Raw genomic sequence first — 21521 nt, forward strand, 5'->3', positions numbered from 1 at the left:
ACTCTAATCTTTAGGGTTTATTTCCTTTTATGTATCACCGGCAATGACGTCGCAATTATACTTCGTTAACTAACTTCCACCCGCTGTTTTACACGCATTAACTCAATCTTATACTAATATAACAACCCGAAGAGTTTTTTCGTTTGTTTGTTCCCTTGAACGTGAACGATCTCAGCAACTACTGGTCCGAATTGTGTTAGATAGCCCATTTATCGAAGAAAGCTATAGACTATATATCATCAAGCTAAGGCCAATAGGAGCATAGCACCAATAAATAATGTTTCAAAATCGTGGGTTTTTGTTTCTATTTGAGAGCTTTTGCTGCGTGCGCTGCGTAAAGTTTTCATGAAATCTTGTATGACATAGTTGCTCCCTGCATATGTCTTTCTTTTAGGGTTGAATTATGAGACGACTAAATCACGCGGGACCGCTATTCTATATAAATATATATTTATATATAAAAATGAATAGATGTTCGTTAGTCTCACCAAAACTCGAGAACGGCGAGATTTGTATTCCATTAACTACCTTAAGTATTCAAATTTTGATAGTATACTTTCACTGAAATTTCTGTCCACTTTGAAGTTTAAAGTTTGAACTAACTAACTTTAACTTCTACTTACTGCGCGTCGCAAGTCTGGCGCAACACCTCACTAGCATGTCGCATGCCGGTGACGTTTAGCCGCTAACAAAAATAGCTCAATGCTGCATTTGACTTTAGATATGCATGCACGCAACTATTTTTCACTACAAAACTTTTACTAAGAATCTACCCTAAAGTTACAGTAATAAAATCGCTCCTTTGGTCAAAAAATTTTTTTTTTTTATGTTGCGCCTGACATTACAATATCAGCAACACCACGTATGTTATGTGTGGCCCGACCTAGAAAAAAGGTGCCAGCTCAGCATTGTGCTGCATTCGCCAGTGGAGCATACAGCGCTGATTTTCAGTTTGCGAAAGAGATAAAACTTATAACGCCCGGTTTGGGTTGAGGGTTAAAAAGGTAATTAGATACCGCTTAACGCATGATATAGCACTTTTCGCGCTATTGTGGCCATAATGCGATGACATAATGAATGGTGAAAGTCTTACTCGAAGCGTATATTTTATGTTGCAGCCAAAATGTGATAGCTCACGCAATATGGTCGCTTTCTATTTCTTTTTATCGCAGATCGGAATAAAGTTGCCACCACCCACAGCAATCCCCTTCCCGCGGCTGTCGTACGAGGCGACTTAGGGGATTTTATTTTATTTTATTATTATATCTTTAACCGAGCAATTCTTGTATATATATATATATATATAATTGGAATCTCGGAAACGGCTTCAACGATTTTCATAAAATTTAGTATACAGGGGGTTTCGGGGGCGATGAATCGATCTAGCTAGGATTCATTTATATTGGAATCTCGGGCAAAAACTGTAAAAAATATCCTTTTGAGAGATTCTGATGCGTGCGATGCGTGAACGGTAAACGTTACGCTAAACGTTACGCGTAAACGTAAACGTAAAGTTTATCGGAATTGTTTCTTTAAAGTTCTATAAAACAGGCTCATTCGCGGACGAAGGCGCGCGGGTCCGCTAGTTTTATTTATTTGGGAGAAAACACATGTACATATAACAATATAGCTCTTTAAATAAGTGTGGGTTAATATGTAATACACAACACTACCCGCATAATATTGTAAGGAGCGGTTTGGCGATACGATGTATATACAAGTAACACTTAACTATGACAGATATATTAAATAAATATACTACGACAATACACACATCGCCATCTAGGTCCAAAGTAAGCATAGCTTGTGTTATGTGTACTAAGATAGCTGGTGACCATTTTTTATGATTATAATACACATAAATACTTATAATATACAGATAAACACGCTAAAAAACATTCATGTTCGTCACACAAACATTTTCCAGTTGTAGGAATCGAACCCATGGTCTTGGACTCATAAAGCAGATATTGGAAAACCTTTGTGTATTAATAATTTTCTGGTATCCATATTTTTAGGGAACAACACAGCTGTCATGATGAAATACGCTGTGACAACCACACAACCATTTCCGAATAAATCTCTTTCGAACCAAGAAATAATTTTGCCCTCCTTCTATAAATGAAGGAATTATGATCGTAACATAGATATATAAAAAATTTACCGGCTTAGTAGCCGGGTGTTATATATTAAAACGGCAAAAAAATTATGTCTGTTATATGAGAGCCCCCATGTTGTGAGCCCCAAAGCGGCAACGAAGGTACATCATCAGTAAAAATTTAAAATGTCTAACTATCACAGTTCATGAGATACAGCCTGGTGACAGACAGACGGACGGACAGACAGGCACGGGCGGTGCCGTTATACCCTTCGCGGAACCCCAAAAATCCGAATTTACAATCTTCTTTTTGAAGGAAGTTCGTTAAAATTTATTGTCTGTTTCCAGATACGACAAACACCGCCGCTACGAGTACAATATCCGCGAGATCAAGCCAGAAAGAGAGAGAAGATGGGCGGTGACCCTCGCCGCCAAGTGCTCTCTTTTCAGCACTGCGATGATACTGTTCTGCGTGCTTCTCTACATCCCCGTGTACAACCGGGCCAACGACCAGCTGCCCAAAGGTGGGTTGTGAAGCTCTCCATTATTGCTTTTAAGTAGAAGGTCCCAGTTTCTATACCCGGAAGAAGTTATAATATCTAAATTACCTCTGGTCTGGTCTGGTAGCGTCGGCCGTGGCTAGTTACTACCCTATCGAAAAAGACAAGAAACCGATTAGAAAAAAATAAAAAAAAAGGAAGTTTTTTTTAAACTACCATAACTATTTAGGCATCTTAGGCTGTACCACCAGTTACCACCAGGTGAGATAGCAGTCAAGGGCTAACTTTTAGTGGAATAAAAAAAAAAGTATTTTTATTTTATTTCCACCCAGTGCGGATTGGTGGACTTTTTTTTCAAATTCAAATTCAAATCTTTATTTGCGTGATTGCAGGTTAACAAATTTGATGTTATACTAAAACATAACAAGTTACGTGCTACAATCTGCCATTCTATGGCATGCAAATTATAATAACACCTTAATTATAAAATTATTTTTCCAATTTATACAAAATGTCAGAATATTAAGGTATCAAAAATTATGAAATTAAATTACAATGTCAACTTAAAATTAAATAATGTAAAGTAAACCAAAATATAAACCTAGAAATACAATAATTTAAGCCTTTGATTTTAGATATTCGTCTACTGAATAAAATTGATGAAGCATAAGCCATTCAATAATTTTAATCTTAAATTTAGGAAGAGGTATGTCAATTAAAGTATTTGGTAATTTGTTATAAATTGTTATTGCCATACAATAAACATTTCTTTTATATAAAGAAAGGTTTATTGTATGTTGTGTATTGTATGGTCTTTGAGAACATTATGTAGAACTCTCACAGACATGCAGGTTTTCTCACGACGTTTTTCTTCACCATCGAAGCGAGTGATATTTTTAAGTTTAAAACGCTATGTGCGTTAATGAGAAAAGTTGGAGATGCGTGCTGGGATTCGTACTCCGCCCCCCGAAAGTTAAGTCGAGCTTTTACCCACTGCGCTATCACCGCACAATTGTATTTAGTGTAGCAGCATGTACTTGTTTCGGCATGCCTTTTTTTTGCATGCCAGTTATTTTTTGACTAAATTGGTTATTACGTGGTTTAAAAGTAATCTCTTATCTTAATTAGTTGATAGGAAACAGTAATTAAGCTAATTATATTTAAAAAAAAAAACAAAATTGATTGTTCTATAAAAATTACAACATATATAGTAGGTTTGACCACCATACTCGATCAACTCTATTTAAAATAGAATATTAATTGATTCTCACGAGAATGACATCATTCTCGTGAGTACATTTCTCAATAATGCCATATTTTCCTCCTTCCCAAAAAACTTGAATGCTCTACATATCAATGCGCAGAGTATTCCTGCCCATTTTCCCGATTTTCTTTCCCCATTTGATAGAGAAAAAAAATACGGGTTTCACTCCGGTGTGTCGAAACAAGTGTAAACTTATATTGGCGCGTTAGAGATATTAAGATGGGTTATTGGGTCTCCCGTTGAACCTTTATTTATCAATTGTATTTTATTAATTATTAGAAACTTTAAAATGCATTATTATTTCGAAAACTCTGGTATCATCATCGTTATCATTAAAATGATTACAATCTAAAATATAAACTATAGGTTCATGGCAACTAAAGTAGGAAATAAACAATTTTGATTCGAAGCTGTTACATATCTCGTGAATACAGCATCAATTGTACTTTTATATCTCGTTGTGCTAACATTGTAATGATTCGACACAGTAAAATCGAATTATGTATTTAAAAATTCAAATAGCTGCGTCTCGTAACGGTTTTTTTTTTACTCTAATAGACTAGCGCTTGACCACAATCTCACCTGATGGAAAGTGTATATGTGGCCTAAGAATTGACGCTCTTGCCTTGAAGATGTCTATTCATTCTTTTTTAAAAGATATCCAGGTTGTAAGAATTAGGAAACACAGAACTCGGAAGGGTGTTCCGAACCCCAGCCATGCGTATAAGAAAAGAAGATTCAAATCGCTTCGTGCAAGTTTCTGGGATATTAATAACATAAGGATGGAACACGGTGTTTTGCAGTGCGATGGTAGAATGGTGTCGCGAGTCCAGAGATATTGGATAGAAACAGGCGTTTGCGGAAATCCATGATATATTATGAAAATTAACCTTAATTTGCTATAGTCCGCGAAAAGCAGGAGAATCTGTATGGTGTAATTTATAATTGATTCAATCCTTATACTCCACACCAAAAAGATCTTCGGCAATGTACCCTTTACGCACGTTTCGATCCGAAACGGGAGCATCGTCAGGATGAATAATTGTTAAGGAAATAGATGGATCTCTCTCTGAACTAACATTCCGTTTACTGTCTTTTATTAATATCCTTCAGTGCACTCAGAATCTGCCAAACATCTGTTTGTTTTTTTTTGGCCCTTTCAAGGTTACTTGAGAGATTCTCTACTTTCACTGACCACACAATTATCATGGGAGACTTAAAAACTTGTCTCATTAAAGATTACCATCTCGCTAGAAAACTTAAAAATATATTCAACAAACTCCATTTAAAAATATTAATAAACTAATGCAACACATTATTTTCCATAACTGCACGCCCTCACTCTAAGATTTAACGTTAGTGTCCTTCCCTAATGATGTTCATCATGGTCAATTTCCTACAGAAGCATTTTACTATAACGACTGTTCGTACGTAACGCAGTTAAAACTTGTTTTTTTTAAATTGTCTGGACTAAGTAGTAATAATATTAATAGATATAAATATTTTGACTGCGGAAACTATAGATGACAAGTTAAATATTTTCAAATCTCTTCTCACAGAACTTATAGATGTGCACGCTCCTTTGAAAACCGTAGAATTAAAACATGTTCCTGCGCCCTGGGTAACTCCTGAGATTAAAGATCTCATGAGCAAACGCAATACGGCCGAAAGTAAGTACAAGCTCCGTCCGACAGAGCAGAATCTCACAAAATATGAACACCTCCACAACCGGTGTAGTAAAATCCGTCGCTCATCGAAATTTTATTTCAACTTCTTCTGGTAAGGATTTCTGATTAAAGGCGTTACTAAAGTTCAGAAGAACAAGAATGGTAGCCAATTTGTTGTATATACATTTCCGGACGTCATCGCAGACTTATAGATATCTAAGGCGTTGGAGGAATCTTCTGCTGATTAAGACAATGATTGCGTTAGTAAATATCCATTGACTACCTACAATTCAATAACGCTCCTTAAAAAACTATCAAGAAATGGCAGAGTACTTTAAAGAACATTTGCATTAGATTTATATTATATTATATTATGTGAAAGTTCGACCATATATAACAGTTTCGAGTAGAGCTGGAGTGGTTATCAGCCTGCCGACGCGAATACTATGCACATATATACATGCTTTGTTGTTTCTATCGTGTACTCTTCTTTCCTCGAACACCATTTTATTTGAAGGAACGATTTACCTTTTACGGAACGGATGGCCAGATCTTGCTTCGTTCCTACACCGACAACAAAATCAGTAACTTTTTTACGTTTAACGCCGGGCTTAATCCTTGAAGATATTCAAGAAACGTTTAAAAAAAAAATTCTGATTTATGTACGTACATAGTACGTAGTATATATACTGTATCCTAAAGTGAGAGGTGTGCTGATGCTTAACCATACTGAATACCTTAAATGTTGCCACATATAATATGAGGGCTTCGCGGGTACGACTGGATAATAAATAATAGAAATTCTCTTATTTATCTTTTTGCATTAGAGCTTCACTGTCTTTAACGATCACCTTTCTTTAGTTAATAACCTCAAAAACACGATAGCTGACTGATTTCTTTCTAGAGAGTCATCCATATTAATTTGCATGCATGTATTTGGGGACAACAATCAGTGTAGTGACCATGTAGAGCGCATACGAGCATGTTTTAGGCCAATAAAGATCAATTTAAAAGTTTTTATTTTTGTATACTGCACAGTAGGAAGTTATCATTGTAAAACCTGGAAGAGATCGCTTAAGCGATAAGACCGCCTTTGCACGCCCCATTTTATATTCTGTTCCTTCTGTATTATATGTACATTGCACACAAACATTTTATACAAAGAAAACACTTTGTATAAAATGTATGAATGCAAGTTTTATAATACGCGTGTAGTAATTATTTGTTTTAATGTTGATTACGTGTTATGTTTGCAGTTGCTGTAGCAGGCTGGTCAGTTCACACAAACCGGGACACAAAAATATACGTCCAGCCAGACAATGTGACCACAGTACACGAACCAAAATACATTTGTCCGAAAGCTACCAGAAGCAAAACCAATAATCTATTCCTCTTAATAGTAGTATGCTCTTCCACAAGCAACTTTGAGAAACGGGTAGCTATAAGAGAAACGTGGGGAAGTTATAAAAACTACCTGAAATCGGGGAAAATTTTCCACTTGATCAGGGAAAAATACGAGAAATATAATTACACTTACGACCTGTACAGAGAATCTATAAATCCAAGGCTTAACGTAAATTTAAGTGTAAATAAATTAGTTAGGAGGAAACGTGACATATCTGTGATTGGACGAGTGTTGCCAGAATTGGCGAAGGCTTTGCAAAGCAATTTGGCCAACGGTGATAATGAGGTGCAAGAAAAGAGATTCGAGGACGAGAAAGAGGAAGAAGCGATGCCGGAGTTCGATATGGAGAAAGAGTTGAATGAGAATGAGGACTTAAACATGGACTATGATTATCCTTCTAACGTTATGAAAATACCTCCGAAAGGTAAGTACTGCAACTATCCTTAATATTTTAATTTCCTACAGCTAGGACTAAATATTTCGACGGCCGACTAGCGCAGTGGGCAGAGACCCTGCTTTCTGATTCCATGGCCGTGGGATCGATTCTCATAGACTGGAAAATGTTTTTGTGATGAGCATGAATTGTTTTCAGTGTCTGAGTGTTTCTATGTATATTCTAAGTATTTATGTATATTATTCATAAAAATATTCATCAGTCATCTTAGTACCCATAACACAAGCTACGCTTACTTTGGGGCTAGATGTGTGTGTTGTCGTAATATATTTATTATTATTACTATTATTATTAATTTTATTTTATTTATAGGTTACGAAGACAACCCCGACCTAGACGAAGTTTTGTCTATGTTAAAAAAGTCAAAAGATTTCCCTAAGGAGGAGATTTTGGAAGAGGAAACTGGCAGCACTGTCGATTTTAAACTGGTCTTCCTCCTGGGGTTGCCATCCCAAGAGAACGACACATCAATCCAGGATAAAATAGAGGAAGAGGTGGAGAAATATGGGGATGTCATCCAGGAGGGTTTCGTTGATTCATACAACAATTTGACGTTGAAATCTATTATGATGCTAAAATGGGTCACTAACAATTGTAATGAGAGCGGTAAGTAAAGATAAATTAATCAATCTTCATAACAAACTAGAGTTGCCCTGTAACTTCGACCGCGTATATGAATTGCTTAAAAGATAGACATCTGCTGTCACAGAAAAATAGGACATACAAACCCCTCATTCAGCCATTATTGCATGCAGTTCATTGTGTCCAAAAACAAGAAAAAAGGCCCCGCGCACGTCTCATCACGTCGCGCACGAATCATATTAGTTTTTAAGCTGTTACTTTATTATACTAAAGTCGAGTGGTTTTTTATGCTTCAATATTAGTCGTGTACACGGTTTCTTTATGTTCTGAATGCGGTTGTTTTCACGGACTTTTTGGAACTTTGAAAGAGTAACAATTCCATCGTATGGAATGTATGTACCTATGTACGTTTCATAGGTTTGATAGGCCCCCATAAATTAGAATTTTTGAATTGAAATTTGAATTTGATTACAACCGAGACTGACGACTTCATTGCACTCATTGAAGCACGTGGGTGAATAATGACAATTTCCTAACCTTGACCTGGTACCTTAGTAACTGACATATCTCAAGAAACTAAAGTGTTAAAGGATGGGGCACATAGGTCGGAGAACAAATCGACGTTGGTGCTCTAGGTATTTGAATGGCGACCTCGTACCTGTAAACTCAGTGTTGTCAGACCTTCCTAGAGTTTCCTAGACTCTGTTATGTTATATGGTGCACCAATATGGGTAAACACATTAAAGATGGATAAGTATAAAAAAATGCTGACAAGAATTCAGAGGCTGCTTGCCATAAGAATATGTGGTGCCTATAGAACTATCTCTTTAGAAGCCGTGCAGGTAATAGCTGGACTAATACCCATAGAGCGACTGGCTTTGGAACGTACCAGAAGATACAGAAAAGACAAAAATACACCTGAAGAGGAAAGAAAAAGAACGTTGATAGAATGGGAGGCAGAATGGAGAAGCCGTGGAAAAGGAGCATGGACCAGGGAACTTATACCGAACCTTAAAGAGTGGATGGAACGCAAACATGGAGAAGTAGACAGATGGCTAACACAGGTTTTGAGTGGGCATGGTGTCTTCAACACGTACCTGCATACCATAGGTAAAGCCATAAGTGACGAGTGCCCCTATTGTGGCGAAAATGATACTCCACAGCATGCCATCTTTGAGTGCCGTATGTTTGAACGAGAAAGAAATATGACTTTAGGAAAAGGAAGCAAGTTAACGCCTAAAAACTTTATACCCAGAATGCTTGCGAATAAGGATGAATGGGAAAAAGTTGCTAAATTGGTAAAGCTCATTATGAAAACTCGGGAAGATGACGAATGGGATAGGCAGAACATCGAAGCCTGAATTAAACAGCTGCCTTTCTGATGGAATACTTAGTGTAATACCGGAAAGTACAGTGGAGGATGGAGGAAGTTTTTAGTCCGCAGGTCACCCCATAATTATAGGTGAAGTCGGGCATGCCAGTTAGTGGTATCCATGAGGATTTTCCTCCTCCATATATAAAAAAAAAAAAAAAAAAAAAAAAAAAAAAAGACCTTCCTAGAGGTGGACAGATTATATTAAACGAGTCCCCAGGAGTTGGACCCAAACGGTACAAGACCGTGGTCCGTACCGTGGTCTGCAAAATACCTCTGTACTGTTGGCGTCCATTGGTTGACGTGATGATGATGAGCTGGTACCGCAAAAAATTACTGACGGAAATATTTAATTTCTTAACTAAAAGGTTTGCTCAGAAGAATGTGTAAAATAAAACGACGTAACTCAAATGGGTATATGTTACGAACACATCATATAACTCAGTATATATTTGAACCAAAAACATTCTACCGGCTTGATTTTTGACTTAAATTCAAATTCTTTATTTGGAAAATGGTAGGCACTTACTTATATATATATGTTATCATTTTGTGTTTCACGCATATTTTGTCGTTTACATCGACGTCCAAATTTTGAGGTAAATTAAGAAGCATAATATTAAGTGTAATGTCAGTACAGCTAATTAGGTATATATATATATATATATATATAGTAAAATATTTTTGTGCACTAAAAATAATTTTATTTACATCCATAAATGTATGTCTGTCTTTCCAGTCCGCTATTTTCTCAAAACGGATGACGATGTGTACGTCAATGTGCCAAATCTGGTTCTCAATCTCCAAAATCGATCTCAAGTCCACGACAGCACCAAGGGTCAAGAGAAGGAGTATCTTCTGATTGGAGACCTCATATGCGGCGCGAGGCCCGTGCAAGACGTTAGTAATAAGTGGTGAGTGCTGTTTATTTCACACGCACACACATACACGTGGTAATGTTATTTAAATATATACTAATTAAGAGTTCTACACTTTATTTTAGGTTACTTTTAAATGGAAACTGAAATATACGTTATGTATAAATTATATTAATTTATCTTACTGAGTACTTGTGATACTATTAATTATGGGTGGTATCCAATAGCGAGTGTTTCATACGTGCATAAAAGCACTACATACCTTGTAGTGTTCAGAAGATGATAAACTATAATATTCATTAGAGTCAGAAACCATTTAATTTTTTTTTTCATTCCACGACATATAACCCTTGACTGCAAATCTTGACGGCCGATTTGCGCAGTTTGCAGCGACCCTGCTTTCTGAATCCGAGGCCGTGGGTTCGATTCCCACAACTGGAAAATGTTTGTGTGATGAGCATGAATGTTTTTCAGTGTCTGGGTGTTTATATGTATATAAGTATTTATGTATATTATTAATAAAAAATATTCATCAGTCATCTTAGTACCCATAACACAAGCTACGCTTAAATTGGGGCTAGTTGGCGATGTGTGTATTGTCGTAGTATATTTATTTATTTATTTATTTATTTATACCCCTAATTGGTTTCTACGCGACATCGCACCGGAACACTAAACCGCTTTCTTTGTCGGTAGGGTGGTAACTGGCCACGGCCAAAGCCTCTCACCAGACCAGACCAGAGAAAATTCAAATCTGTTTTATTGCACCAGGTACAGTCCGCGGTACATGTACGGTGGAAGGGTGTACCCGCGGTACCTCTCCGGTACGGGGTACGTGCTCTCGTCCCATACCGCGATGGCGCTGTACGAGGCAGCTCTGCGTACCAGCTACTTCCATTTAGAAGATATTTATATCACAGGTAAGTCGCAATCATATTTCGCATGATATGATTCAACATGCGAAATATGAATATCTATATAATATGTATAGTGCAATGTACTAGACTACATAAAATAAGTAATTCATTCAAAGGAAATTGTATACCATTTTACAATAAATTACCAGTTGATATCTTGGAGATGTCTCTGAAAAAGTTCAAAGTTTGTATTAAACTTAAGCTTATAGAAAAGTCCTATTATTATTTATTTATATAAAAAAAAATGCTTGAGTGTAAATTATTGCTCTAACCAGTTTGCTTCTTTAATAGTTTTAAATGACAATGTGAGATGGTGATAACAAAAAAAATAACAACCGGCTAAGTTTGCTGTGGGCTTCTTCTTAGACCAGGGCGCGTTTGGAACCCCCGTAGCTTTAGTTTTATGTTGACGAATTTAGTTATCACCATCAACTCACTTCTATGTCATGTTTAACATGTAATGTACGCATCAAAAGTGCCATCTATGTGCCTATCTGAATAAAGAAATATTTGACTTTGACTTATTGAAATGAATGAAAAAAAAACTGATATATCTATATATTTATGCTAAGTTTTTTTTTTTCAATTTTGTTGTTCTTTTTTTTTTAATATGTGTAGTTGGCTTCTAGCCGTTCTAATTAATAATAAAAAAAAAACTAAAAAGTCAACTTATTACCGGCCCTCACTTACAAGTCATGGGTTGCCTCTTCGTATAAGAAGGGTTAAGGATGGAGTTAACTGATGAGCGATCTTTTTTTCCAAGGCATGTGTGCGGTGCGAGCCAAGCCACGCATAGTGCCTCGCGACGAGCCCGGCTTCTCGTACACCGCCGTGGGGAACAACGCGTGCGCCGCGCACTCGCACCTCACCGCGCACCGCGTGGAGCCCGCGCACATGCGACACATCGCCACCAGGCTGGCGGACACGCGCATTGTCGACAAGTGAGTAGTCGCCATCACATGTTCGCGACACAACGTGACGCGACAGTCGGTGACAGATCGCGACGCGTCAGGCCGACCCAAACAATCCACATTGATGAAAAGTGAATAGTCTTCGTAACACGTGTGCGACACAAAGAGACGCGACAGTCGGAGACGGAACGCGACGCATCAATCCGACACGAGGTTTCTTGACAGATGAATAGTCTTCCTTGCAAGTTTGTGGCACAACGCGATGAGACAGTCGGCGACAGATCGCAACACATCAGTCCGACCGCAACGAACCGCGTTGAGGACGTGTGAATAGTCCTCATCACATGTGTGTGACACAACAAGACGCGACAGTCGGTGACAAAAGTGACGCAACTGTCAGACACACTGTTTATTGACAAGTGACTAGTCCCCGCGATCGAGACGCGACATTAAGTAAGACATCGCGACGCGTTTGGTCGACCAGTGAGTAGTCCGACTTTCCCCTTTAGCCTGGTCAAATATAGTTTGCAACAGTCGGTAACACAGAAGTTGGCATCAGGTTTCCTGGTCTCACTGGCCTCGTGTCTCCGAGAGTACGTTCGGTCGTTTGTTATCAATAACATGCGCTAAACATCGTTATCGTTAGCACTCACACCCGCAGTACCACACTACCGACAAAGACGTGCCGCTAAGCGGTTTAGTGTTCCGATGCGATGTCGCGTACAAACCGATTAGGGGTATGACTACCATATTACCTAACAGGTGCATCATCACTTACCACCAGGTGAGATTGCTGTTAAGGGCTAACTTGTAGTGAAATAGAAAAAAAAAAATTAAAAAAAAACTTTGTTTCAGATGCGAGAGAATACGACTAACGCAGGTAAGAAAGGACCGTTTGAAACCAAAGACTTCTTTGAAAAAACTTCCGAAAAACCTACAAATCACCTAAACGGATAACTCTTTTCTAGAAAAGTAAATTTGCCAAAACTTTTATATCGAACAAAAAAATTGTATAAAAAAAAAAAAAACAGCCTGAGCTTAAATAATTATATATTAATTGTAAAACACGTTTTGTAGGTAGCTAAAATTGCACCAATGTGCGCCCAGCCTTAAATATAAGATGAACAATTCTCTTAGTCCGAAATACAATTTACTTTTAATTAATACTCATAAGTGATATTATATCAGTAACTTAAAGCGTTTCGACTTTTTCTCTCTTTACGACATTTTTTTAGCTTAGAACTTTTTTTCTTAGGATTTTTGCCTTAATACTTTTTTTTATCGGATACTTTTACATAATGAATAGGAAATTTAGTAAATTGTGATGTAAGTGACATTCCAAATAGGGCATTTGACTTTTTTTACAAAACAAGTAGTTAGTTTTGAAATCCTTCCCTTGTTTGATTGGTAGTAAGGACAATAATTATACAAAAAGAATTTTAGTAATAATTTTGTTATATATTTTATTATTTATCATATTTTTTTATTGATCTAGTCTGAATATATTAATGTAGTTTTGAGGTATTGAATGAAGAAATTTATTTACAAGCTTTTTTAAATGGCATATAAATTATTGTTTTTTTTTGGTTTTAAAAGTTCTCGAAGGTGTCTAATATATTTATGATATGTTTACGTTTTGTATTATACTTATTTTTTCTTATTATTTATATTTCATTGTTTTATTTCTTAAAAGTTGTATTTGCAACGCCATCTAACGGTGATAAACTAATATATGCAAAATAAACTTCTTTATCTTCTCTTTCTTTCTTTTATTTAACGTTTTTTTTTCTTTTATTTGGTCAATTATATATTTTTTTCATGATATCATTCAACTTCCCATGTGGGTCTAAAATTTTAAAGCTTGGTAGCAAAAGTATATTTTAAATAATCTTACCGAATAGGGCAAGCCGAATAAGTTTTTTATATTTTTTTTTCAAATTACTTTTTTATACTAACCTATGATCTGGGTATCAGAAGAATGACGAAAAAAATGACGTCACACGTTTATTTTTAATGCATTAGCGACATTTTATCCAGAGGCATTTGCATTAAACGTCCGTTGCGCACGTGAGATTACTACCATCGCATGTAATGTATTATAAAGAATTGTCAGTTTTAAAATATATGAAATTATATTTTAGAAATAGAGTTCCTATTTGTATGATCGCTATTTTGAGACGTTATTTTATTTAATTTTTATTTTATTGTTACACTATTCAAACTAATTGATTGGAACACAATATAAATTAAAATTAATCAATTTATTTTATTTTATGCATATTCATTTACGTTAACTCAATTTACAACAGAACTGGTTTATTTTAGTGCTAAATCTGTTGTGCACAAATCTCTAAACTTAACTAAATTGACAAGTGTAGAAATAGTGTCATCCTTTTACCAAATGACAGAGGTAATTGTAAACGTGTTATTTTAGTTTCGCTTGGAGATTTGTACAACAGTATTGGCATAATTATAAAGCTGAAAATTGTGCTCGTTAATTAACATTTTTTATAGCCCATGAAAACCGTTCGTTTTTTCTGGGCTAAAAAGTAGCCTAGCCCCCATCCGTTCAATTAATTCTATGTAAAAAATCAAGACGATTGTTTCTTAAATAGGGCGTAAAGTAAGGTCAAACCAACATACAACCGCATTAAATATATTAGTATGTAATAACATTAAAATCAGTTTTAAGCTCACATAATCTTTTTACATTTCCCCCATAACTTTCGGGAACAGTCAAATGCCCTGTTTTTATTAGTTTAGACTGCAGACACACCGACAGGTGGTAAGTGTCAGTGTAGTTTAAGGTCTAAAGTGTTAGCCACGCGCGGCCGAAGCCTCTACACCTAACCACATACCCTCAGGCACTTGCCACAATTAAAAGAATAATCTCGTGTTATGACATCTGTTACATGACATTTTTTATATAAATATTCGTGTCATATTGTCGTAGAAACTCTATTTGTATCAATTATGTCAATTAGCTTACGACGAATTGCCATTATTATTCTCCCTCTCTCTCTTGTTTTTTCTCTTTTATGTTATAATTATGCCTTAGTTACAAAACGATAGGTACAATAAATCAGAAAATAAACTTTTAAGTATATCTAATATCTCTCTCTATTGTTCTCTACTCTTTTTATTGTATGAATACTTTCTATTGAATATAAATTAAAGTTATTATTACAAATATACAGAGAAAAAAAAACTTTGTTATATTTCAGTACTCTTCGATTGTTTTCTACTCTTTTTTATTATATTATTAACTATATTGAAGTAGAAGTTTAGTATCTTTTCTTTAGATATAGTCGCTGTTCTACCATATAAGGATTTATGAGTTGTATTAAAACTAGTTGATGGATAGGCGAAATGTAAAAATTACCCTCTTTATTTTAGTGTTTATTTTGTAATAAAACCTTACTTACCTACTTGATTACTCAGGATCAATTTGACTTTGCTCACTAGTTATTCTGTTCATCGCAATTATCGTAGCATAGACGTGTGTTTTGGTACTCTAGGACTAAACTACCACCGCGGTGGTAGAGTGAGCCCGACAATACACACATGCAACCTAGCCCCAAAGTAAGCGTAGCTTTTGTTATGGGTACTTAGATGACTGATGAATATTTTTATGTATAATACACATAAATACTTATAAAATACAGATAATACACCCAGACACTGCAAAACATTCCTGTTCATCACACAAACATTTTCCAGGTGTGGGAATCGAACGCCTTGAACTCGGAAAGCCCTGCCTTACTAACTTAATACAAGAGTACTGAAAAGTTTCTGATAGTTGCTTCCCTGTACAAGACTGAACGATAACGTTCCCTTCTAACTAATAAGGTCATTGTGTATTAAAGTCTGGCGTGAGTAAAGTCGAATTATCCCGTAAACACGTCCTGTAAAATAAAATTGTAAAAAAACATTAAACAACTTGTCAATGAAAACCGAAATATTACTTCACATGCTTTAGAGGTACAGTGTTCACTGTCTCTGAGACTTGTCTGTGAAACCGAAACGCTATTAGTTTATGATTAAACCACTGCCATAGTTTTACTGAAATAAATCAGATCCAGCTCTAACCTCACATGCAAAATTAACATCAAGCGACTATTATAAATACGCGTCGCGCTGCGTCGGTACGATGCGCGTGGCGGTCTTTTATCTGCTATAGGGTTGTCATAAGTGAAAACTGAGAATGTTTTGAATTAGTTTGTATGGAATAATAAATAGGCTTCTTTTGATTTAATATATTTACAGGGCGGTTCCTTATAAAATATACTTATGCATCCTTAACATTTTTTCGTAATTCGGTTACACCTTGTATACTTACCTAAATACTTTCTTTATTCAGTTTGGCTAATTGTTAAAAAAAAATTTGAAAAAGTCTCTCATAATTCAATTTATCTTGTAAATAATACTACCCTACAAAAACGTGGGCTTAGAAAATAAGAGAGTAATCTTCCATAGTATAATTCATAAAATGAAAAAAAAATACGAAATACTACGCTGTGTTATCAATAATTATTATTGAAGTCATCGAAATAGGGTATTTCACTAACTGTAAAGTCTTGAAATGTAACGTTGGAATTCAATGGAAATAGGATTTAAATGGTTTTATTTTTGGTATCCATTAATGGATAAGTCATTGTTCACACCACTGGTTTAATTAACAATGACTGACCTGCTACTTTCTTTTCATCGTTATCACGTCAAAAAACGAATTATGTTTATCTTGAATACCTTACTGTAAGTCCTAAGTTAAGCTTATTTTATAATTACGTCATAAAACTATAGTGTGTAAATTACCCTGTAAAATAAAGACTTTGTTCGTCTTACACGGCAGTTTTGCTAACGTATCCAATATTTGTAAATTATTGAGACAATAAGATAAATAATATGTCAAGCAATATTTGCATAAATCAATATTGAAGAAAATACTTTTACTTTCGGGAAAACCCTACAGTGCCTGCGAAAGAGACGGTGCGGCGGTGTAAACCGCGGTTTTTTTTAACAAAATAGTACTTAATTCGATCAGCTGTTTAAATGCTGCTTTTTATCGTATTTTGAATACTGCCTGGAGACACTGTACGTCAATAGGTTTAACAGGTCGCTGTTGTAAGACGATAAAAAGTCATATATATATATTCCTCAATATCGCGTGGCTTCTAGCGGAAAGTGTGTGATATGCGAAGTGCAAAAATAGATCTTCTGTCGTAGGCAATAAGTTTTATTTAGTTTTTAAGACGGTGTGATAGTACTCCTGCCAGGGGAATAGTGACGTTGTGGGTGCCTTTCTAATGCGTACTTTTCTTAGGGTTCACGATAAAATGCCACGTAATGCCACAGTCTAGAACAATAAAAATGTACAGTAACCACCTATTATATAATATAAATATCGTATGCTATCATTTTGTAAAAAAGAAACATTTATTTACGATAAATTTGTTATTTTGGTGAAGTCCATATACTTTCTTTGTTATATTAGGCGAAAAACAGACAGATTTCATTTTAATGAATACTGTATTACCCCATCAGCTTAGTACCTACTTCCTTAAAACTCTTGTAAAAAGAACTCCTGCGAAAAAAATGCTTCTTATGCCAAAGTTAGTTACGCCTAATCGAAGAAGATTCCTTACATACATTTATTTACCTTTCACTAATGTTTTTCATTTTTCCTAAAGATTTAAGGTGTTTAAGAAAAACCAAATTTATTCTTTTTCATCTGTGAAGTGTCAGTTTACGGGTCTCATGAGCTCTAGGACTTGCCGAATCGGTGTCATAACTTTAGATGGCGCCTAACTCCGTTAATCATCTTGTAAGCTTTAGTAAGTAGTTATTTTCTCCGCGCATCACGCAAATCATTAGGCATCCGACTTAAGAGTTTCCTAGGTTTAGTGGAAACGGCCATAAAAACCAATTGTTTAAGTTCTACGTTATCTGTCAGTCATATTGCTATCCGTCTTCAATTTCCTTCAATAAATAGATTCAAAATCCATTATGGACAACGGCCCATGTTACCTGTCCACCAATTGCTCAAGGTCACCGTCGGGCTGGAAGTCCATATGTGCACTCAGTTGTTGTGGCAAAAAATAAATAAAAAGTGATGTAATAAAAAGCACCTTATAGCTAATGCGTTCAACGAAGCACGGCGGCGCGGCGTTGTACATCGCTGTTTCTTCTGAACTCACCGAACTGACTGAATTTGTCATATACTCTATCGAAAAATTGCGCCTTTCGTGTGTACATTTATGGTTGTGCCATAAAGTTAAGAACTAATTCATTTAAGTATTACCTATAGATACGTACCTAATTGTCATATCAAAGTAGCCGCCATATCATGATAAAACCTCAGCCGGATTTTCGCTATATAACTGCTTTATGTATTTAGGTACAAATCGCTTTTTATTAGAGTTATTTTTTAGTTTTTTTTTTTTGTATGGCAGTAATTATAAAGCGTAAAATCTGTAACGCCGATCACTTGAATGAAGTTTTCATATTATAAGCCATTTTGTGACGTCACATCCGTATTACACGTTCGTAACGTTATAATAATCTTGACAGTGAATCACATGTAAAATCATGAATTTAAAGTTTTCTCCGTCATAATATTAGAATGTTATCCGTCATTTTGTATCGTCACAACCGCATTTGCAATTAGCATGTTTTATTTTTTTTCTATTCACCCACACAGTAAGGTCTTCCATTAAAAGTGTCCTAATACCAATAATTAAAAAAAAAAAAGTAATCACCATCACAAACAATAATTATAAAAAAAATATTACTCTTATGTTTTGCGATTTTTCTCTATATATATCCGTCAAATCAGAACCAATTTGGATGATTGATTTTGTATTTCAAATGAGTTAACTCATCATCTGTACACATACAGGACTAATATCTTAAACAATTTGTTAATCATTTGCTACGCAATAAGTTCAATACTTGAAAAAGCAGTATACTTTCAAATTTTTATTCAACTCATTCAATTCAATCGATATATTTTCTTGTATTTATAGTAAGAAAAGTTGAGCCCAGACAAAACATCACTGTAACAATGTCCCACTGCTAGATGCTGACTTAGAGTCACCAAGCTGCACCGGAAAAAAAAATACATTGGTTTACAGAAAATTGGACAAATAATGGAAGATCATATACACGGTGACTTATTTTTCGTCTGCAACGATCCTCATAATCCTTTGTAGTCTGAAATAAATGCAATACATACATAATCTGAACCTGCAATGCATTATATTTGTTGTACGTTATATTTTATGATCATAATTATAAATTCGAGTGTGTGAAAGCAGTATCGATGTTCCAATCATTGTGGAAAAAATCAAGTGGAACAGTAGGTACTGTACATTTAAATTCAGAAACAGAAAATATTGCAAATATCAACAACTTAAACCAGGTATACTTTCGATTGAATAGTTTAAAAGAGCTGCTGTTGTGAGACGATAAAAAAGTCGCCGTTTATCAAATCATGCACATAATTACTGTAGAGAATCTTTTGTTTTTTTTTATGTTGATTCGCCCCTTTCTTCGCCTTTTCAGGTGAAAAAAACACAAAGCCGAATGTATGTTATATACAAATACCTCCAGTTACTCGTCTCGAACGTCTGCTGAGGAACGTCTGTTTACAGCTATAGCCAGGTAAATGGTAAAGCGGGCAGACTATAGCGGCGTGGAGTGTTGAGATTGGTACACTTGTGAGAAAAAAAAAACTGTACTCGTTCAGTTTCATTCGGGCAATATAAATACAAGATTTTAATGGTAACCCCTAATTTATTCTCAATGGTTCAATACTGTGATTAAGATAAGAAATTTCTATTGTTCACCATTTTATTTAAAAGACTTGATATTGACAATTTTTTTTAACCAAAATTGATAACTAAATATAAGAATTCGTTTATGGATTCCATATATGCGCACGTGTTTTGGTCATCACAAAATTTTATTGTAATCTTATTGGTATTTTTTTCTCACAAATGTATGCCTTAAAGGCTTTAAAGTAAAAGACTTGTATTATATAAACACACCTTTTTGGTGGTCGTCCTATATAACGCTCAAAAAATGTTTATCTTTTTTTTTGTTTATAAAATATTTATATGAATTTGCTCTAAGTAATATACATTTTTTTAATATTAATAATTAATTACAGCAATTATTGTATTCAATTGCTATATACCTATTTATAACGAAGGAAAAATAACTTTTATTAGACTAGATAATGGATTGGATATTATTATGTTTTATTTTTGATGAATTTAATAGTACGGAGAAGGTATCGTTATTTATACAAGTTTTAATTAATAAATTTTATATACCTTTACCTGGTTATGATTTTAAACAGTATGTGCATTTTAGAATTAAATTTTTAATGCACTTCAAAAATAGAGGTTACGAAAATATAAATCGAACCGAAATTATAGGGTAATAGAAAACTATTGTCATAATTATTTTCTGGTAAAAGATGGCAATAAGTCAATACTTTTTTTTTGATGATAGCTACATTCGTAACTTAAAGTCGTACGTAAACGTACTTAAGCTACGAATTTTTCAAATTCACCTTGTAAAACTATACCACTTTTTCATCTCATCTCCATGAAAAAAGACTAGAAAATTGGTAAAAATAACTATTTTTCGTATACCGTCACTAAAAACTTGTCGTTACATAAGTGCTTCAATTAGTTTCACTTCGAATAAATGGATTTTGAATTGAATTGAATTATCTCGTGGTGTGCATGGATACTAGACTTAAAAGAAGCTTAGCCGGGTATTCATATTTTTATCACCATCTATAACCATTATAAAGGTCAAACTTACATCATATGCTTAATCATTCTCATATACCATTCTACTGTATGATGGCTTACTACCACCGCTTAGAGTAGTATTGTTTGAAAATTAATTTAACATAACTTGCCGTCTTAATATTATGGATTCACAAATCTCGCAGGAACCGTCAGTTTTCATAAGCAGTTCCGGAGTCACAGAAAAATCTAAATGATATCTTATTGCATTACAATTGAATTGTAAAATGAGTAGGTACGTTATTATTGAACCGTGAACGGACTGCCATAGCTTTGATTGGCTTACATGGCGGATTTCTTTATACTTTTAGCATTTTTATACTCGTAACTTGTAAACGATAGGACTTTAAAGGTACATAATCAATTTTAATTTTAAAACCAATTATAAAGATAAAGATTAATATCATGATTGATGACAGTTAGACATATAGGGTCGCGGACTTTTTTGTAGGTAATAAATCGTAACTTTAAACCTGTAGTACATTATTTAAGCCAATTTATGGAAAACCATAATAAAATATATCTACACTAAAACCTTCCGCACAAGTTACTCTGTTCATTTGTGAAAACCGTATCAAAATCACGGACAAGACGCGGCGGGAGACGTTGTTTTATAATTTGTGATTATAAAGATAAATTTAGAAACAAAAC

At 34.9% G+C, this 21521-nt stretch overlaps 1 protein-coding gene across 2 annotated transcripts in view; it reads left to right on the top strand.

The window, feature by feature from the left end:
- The window catches only part of LOC120625116, a 35544-nt gene extending 15427 nt beyond the window's left edge, over nucleotides 1-20117 (top strand). The window contains exons 3-11 of one of the 2 annotated variants that reach the window (XM_039892051.1): nucleotides 2447-2622; nucleotides 5422-5532; nucleotides 6786-7358; nucleotides 7701-7994; nucleotides 10082-10256; nucleotides 10992-11140; nucleotides 11901-12078; nucleotides 12904-12928; nucleotides 19612-20117. In XM_039892051.1, coding sequence (XP_039747985.1) covers nucleotides 2447-2622; nucleotides 5422-5532; nucleotides 6786-7358; nucleotides 7701-7994; nucleotides 10082-10256; nucleotides 10992-11140; nucleotides 11901-12078; nucleotides 12904-12928; nucleotides 19612-19683 — 1753 coding nt within the window. In that variant the 3' untranslated portion in view covers nucleotides 19684-20117. The remainder of the gene's footprint in view (nucleotides 1-2446; nucleotides 2623-5421; nucleotides 5533-6785; nucleotides 7359-7700; nucleotides 7995-10081; nucleotides 10257-10991; nucleotides 11141-11900; nucleotides 12079-12903; nucleotides 12929-19611) is intronic. The other variant, XM_039892052.1, reaches the window with a different exon arrangement.
- Nucleotides 20118-21521: the final 1404 nt, after the last annotated feature.

Source organism: Pararge aegeria, chromosome 7, assembly GCF_905163445.1.
Source record: "Pararge aegeria chromosome 7, ilParAegt1.1, whole genome shotgun sequence".
NCBI classification, from domain to species: Eukaryota; Metazoa; Arthropoda; class Insecta; order Lepidoptera; family Nymphalidae; genus Pararge; species Pararge aegeria.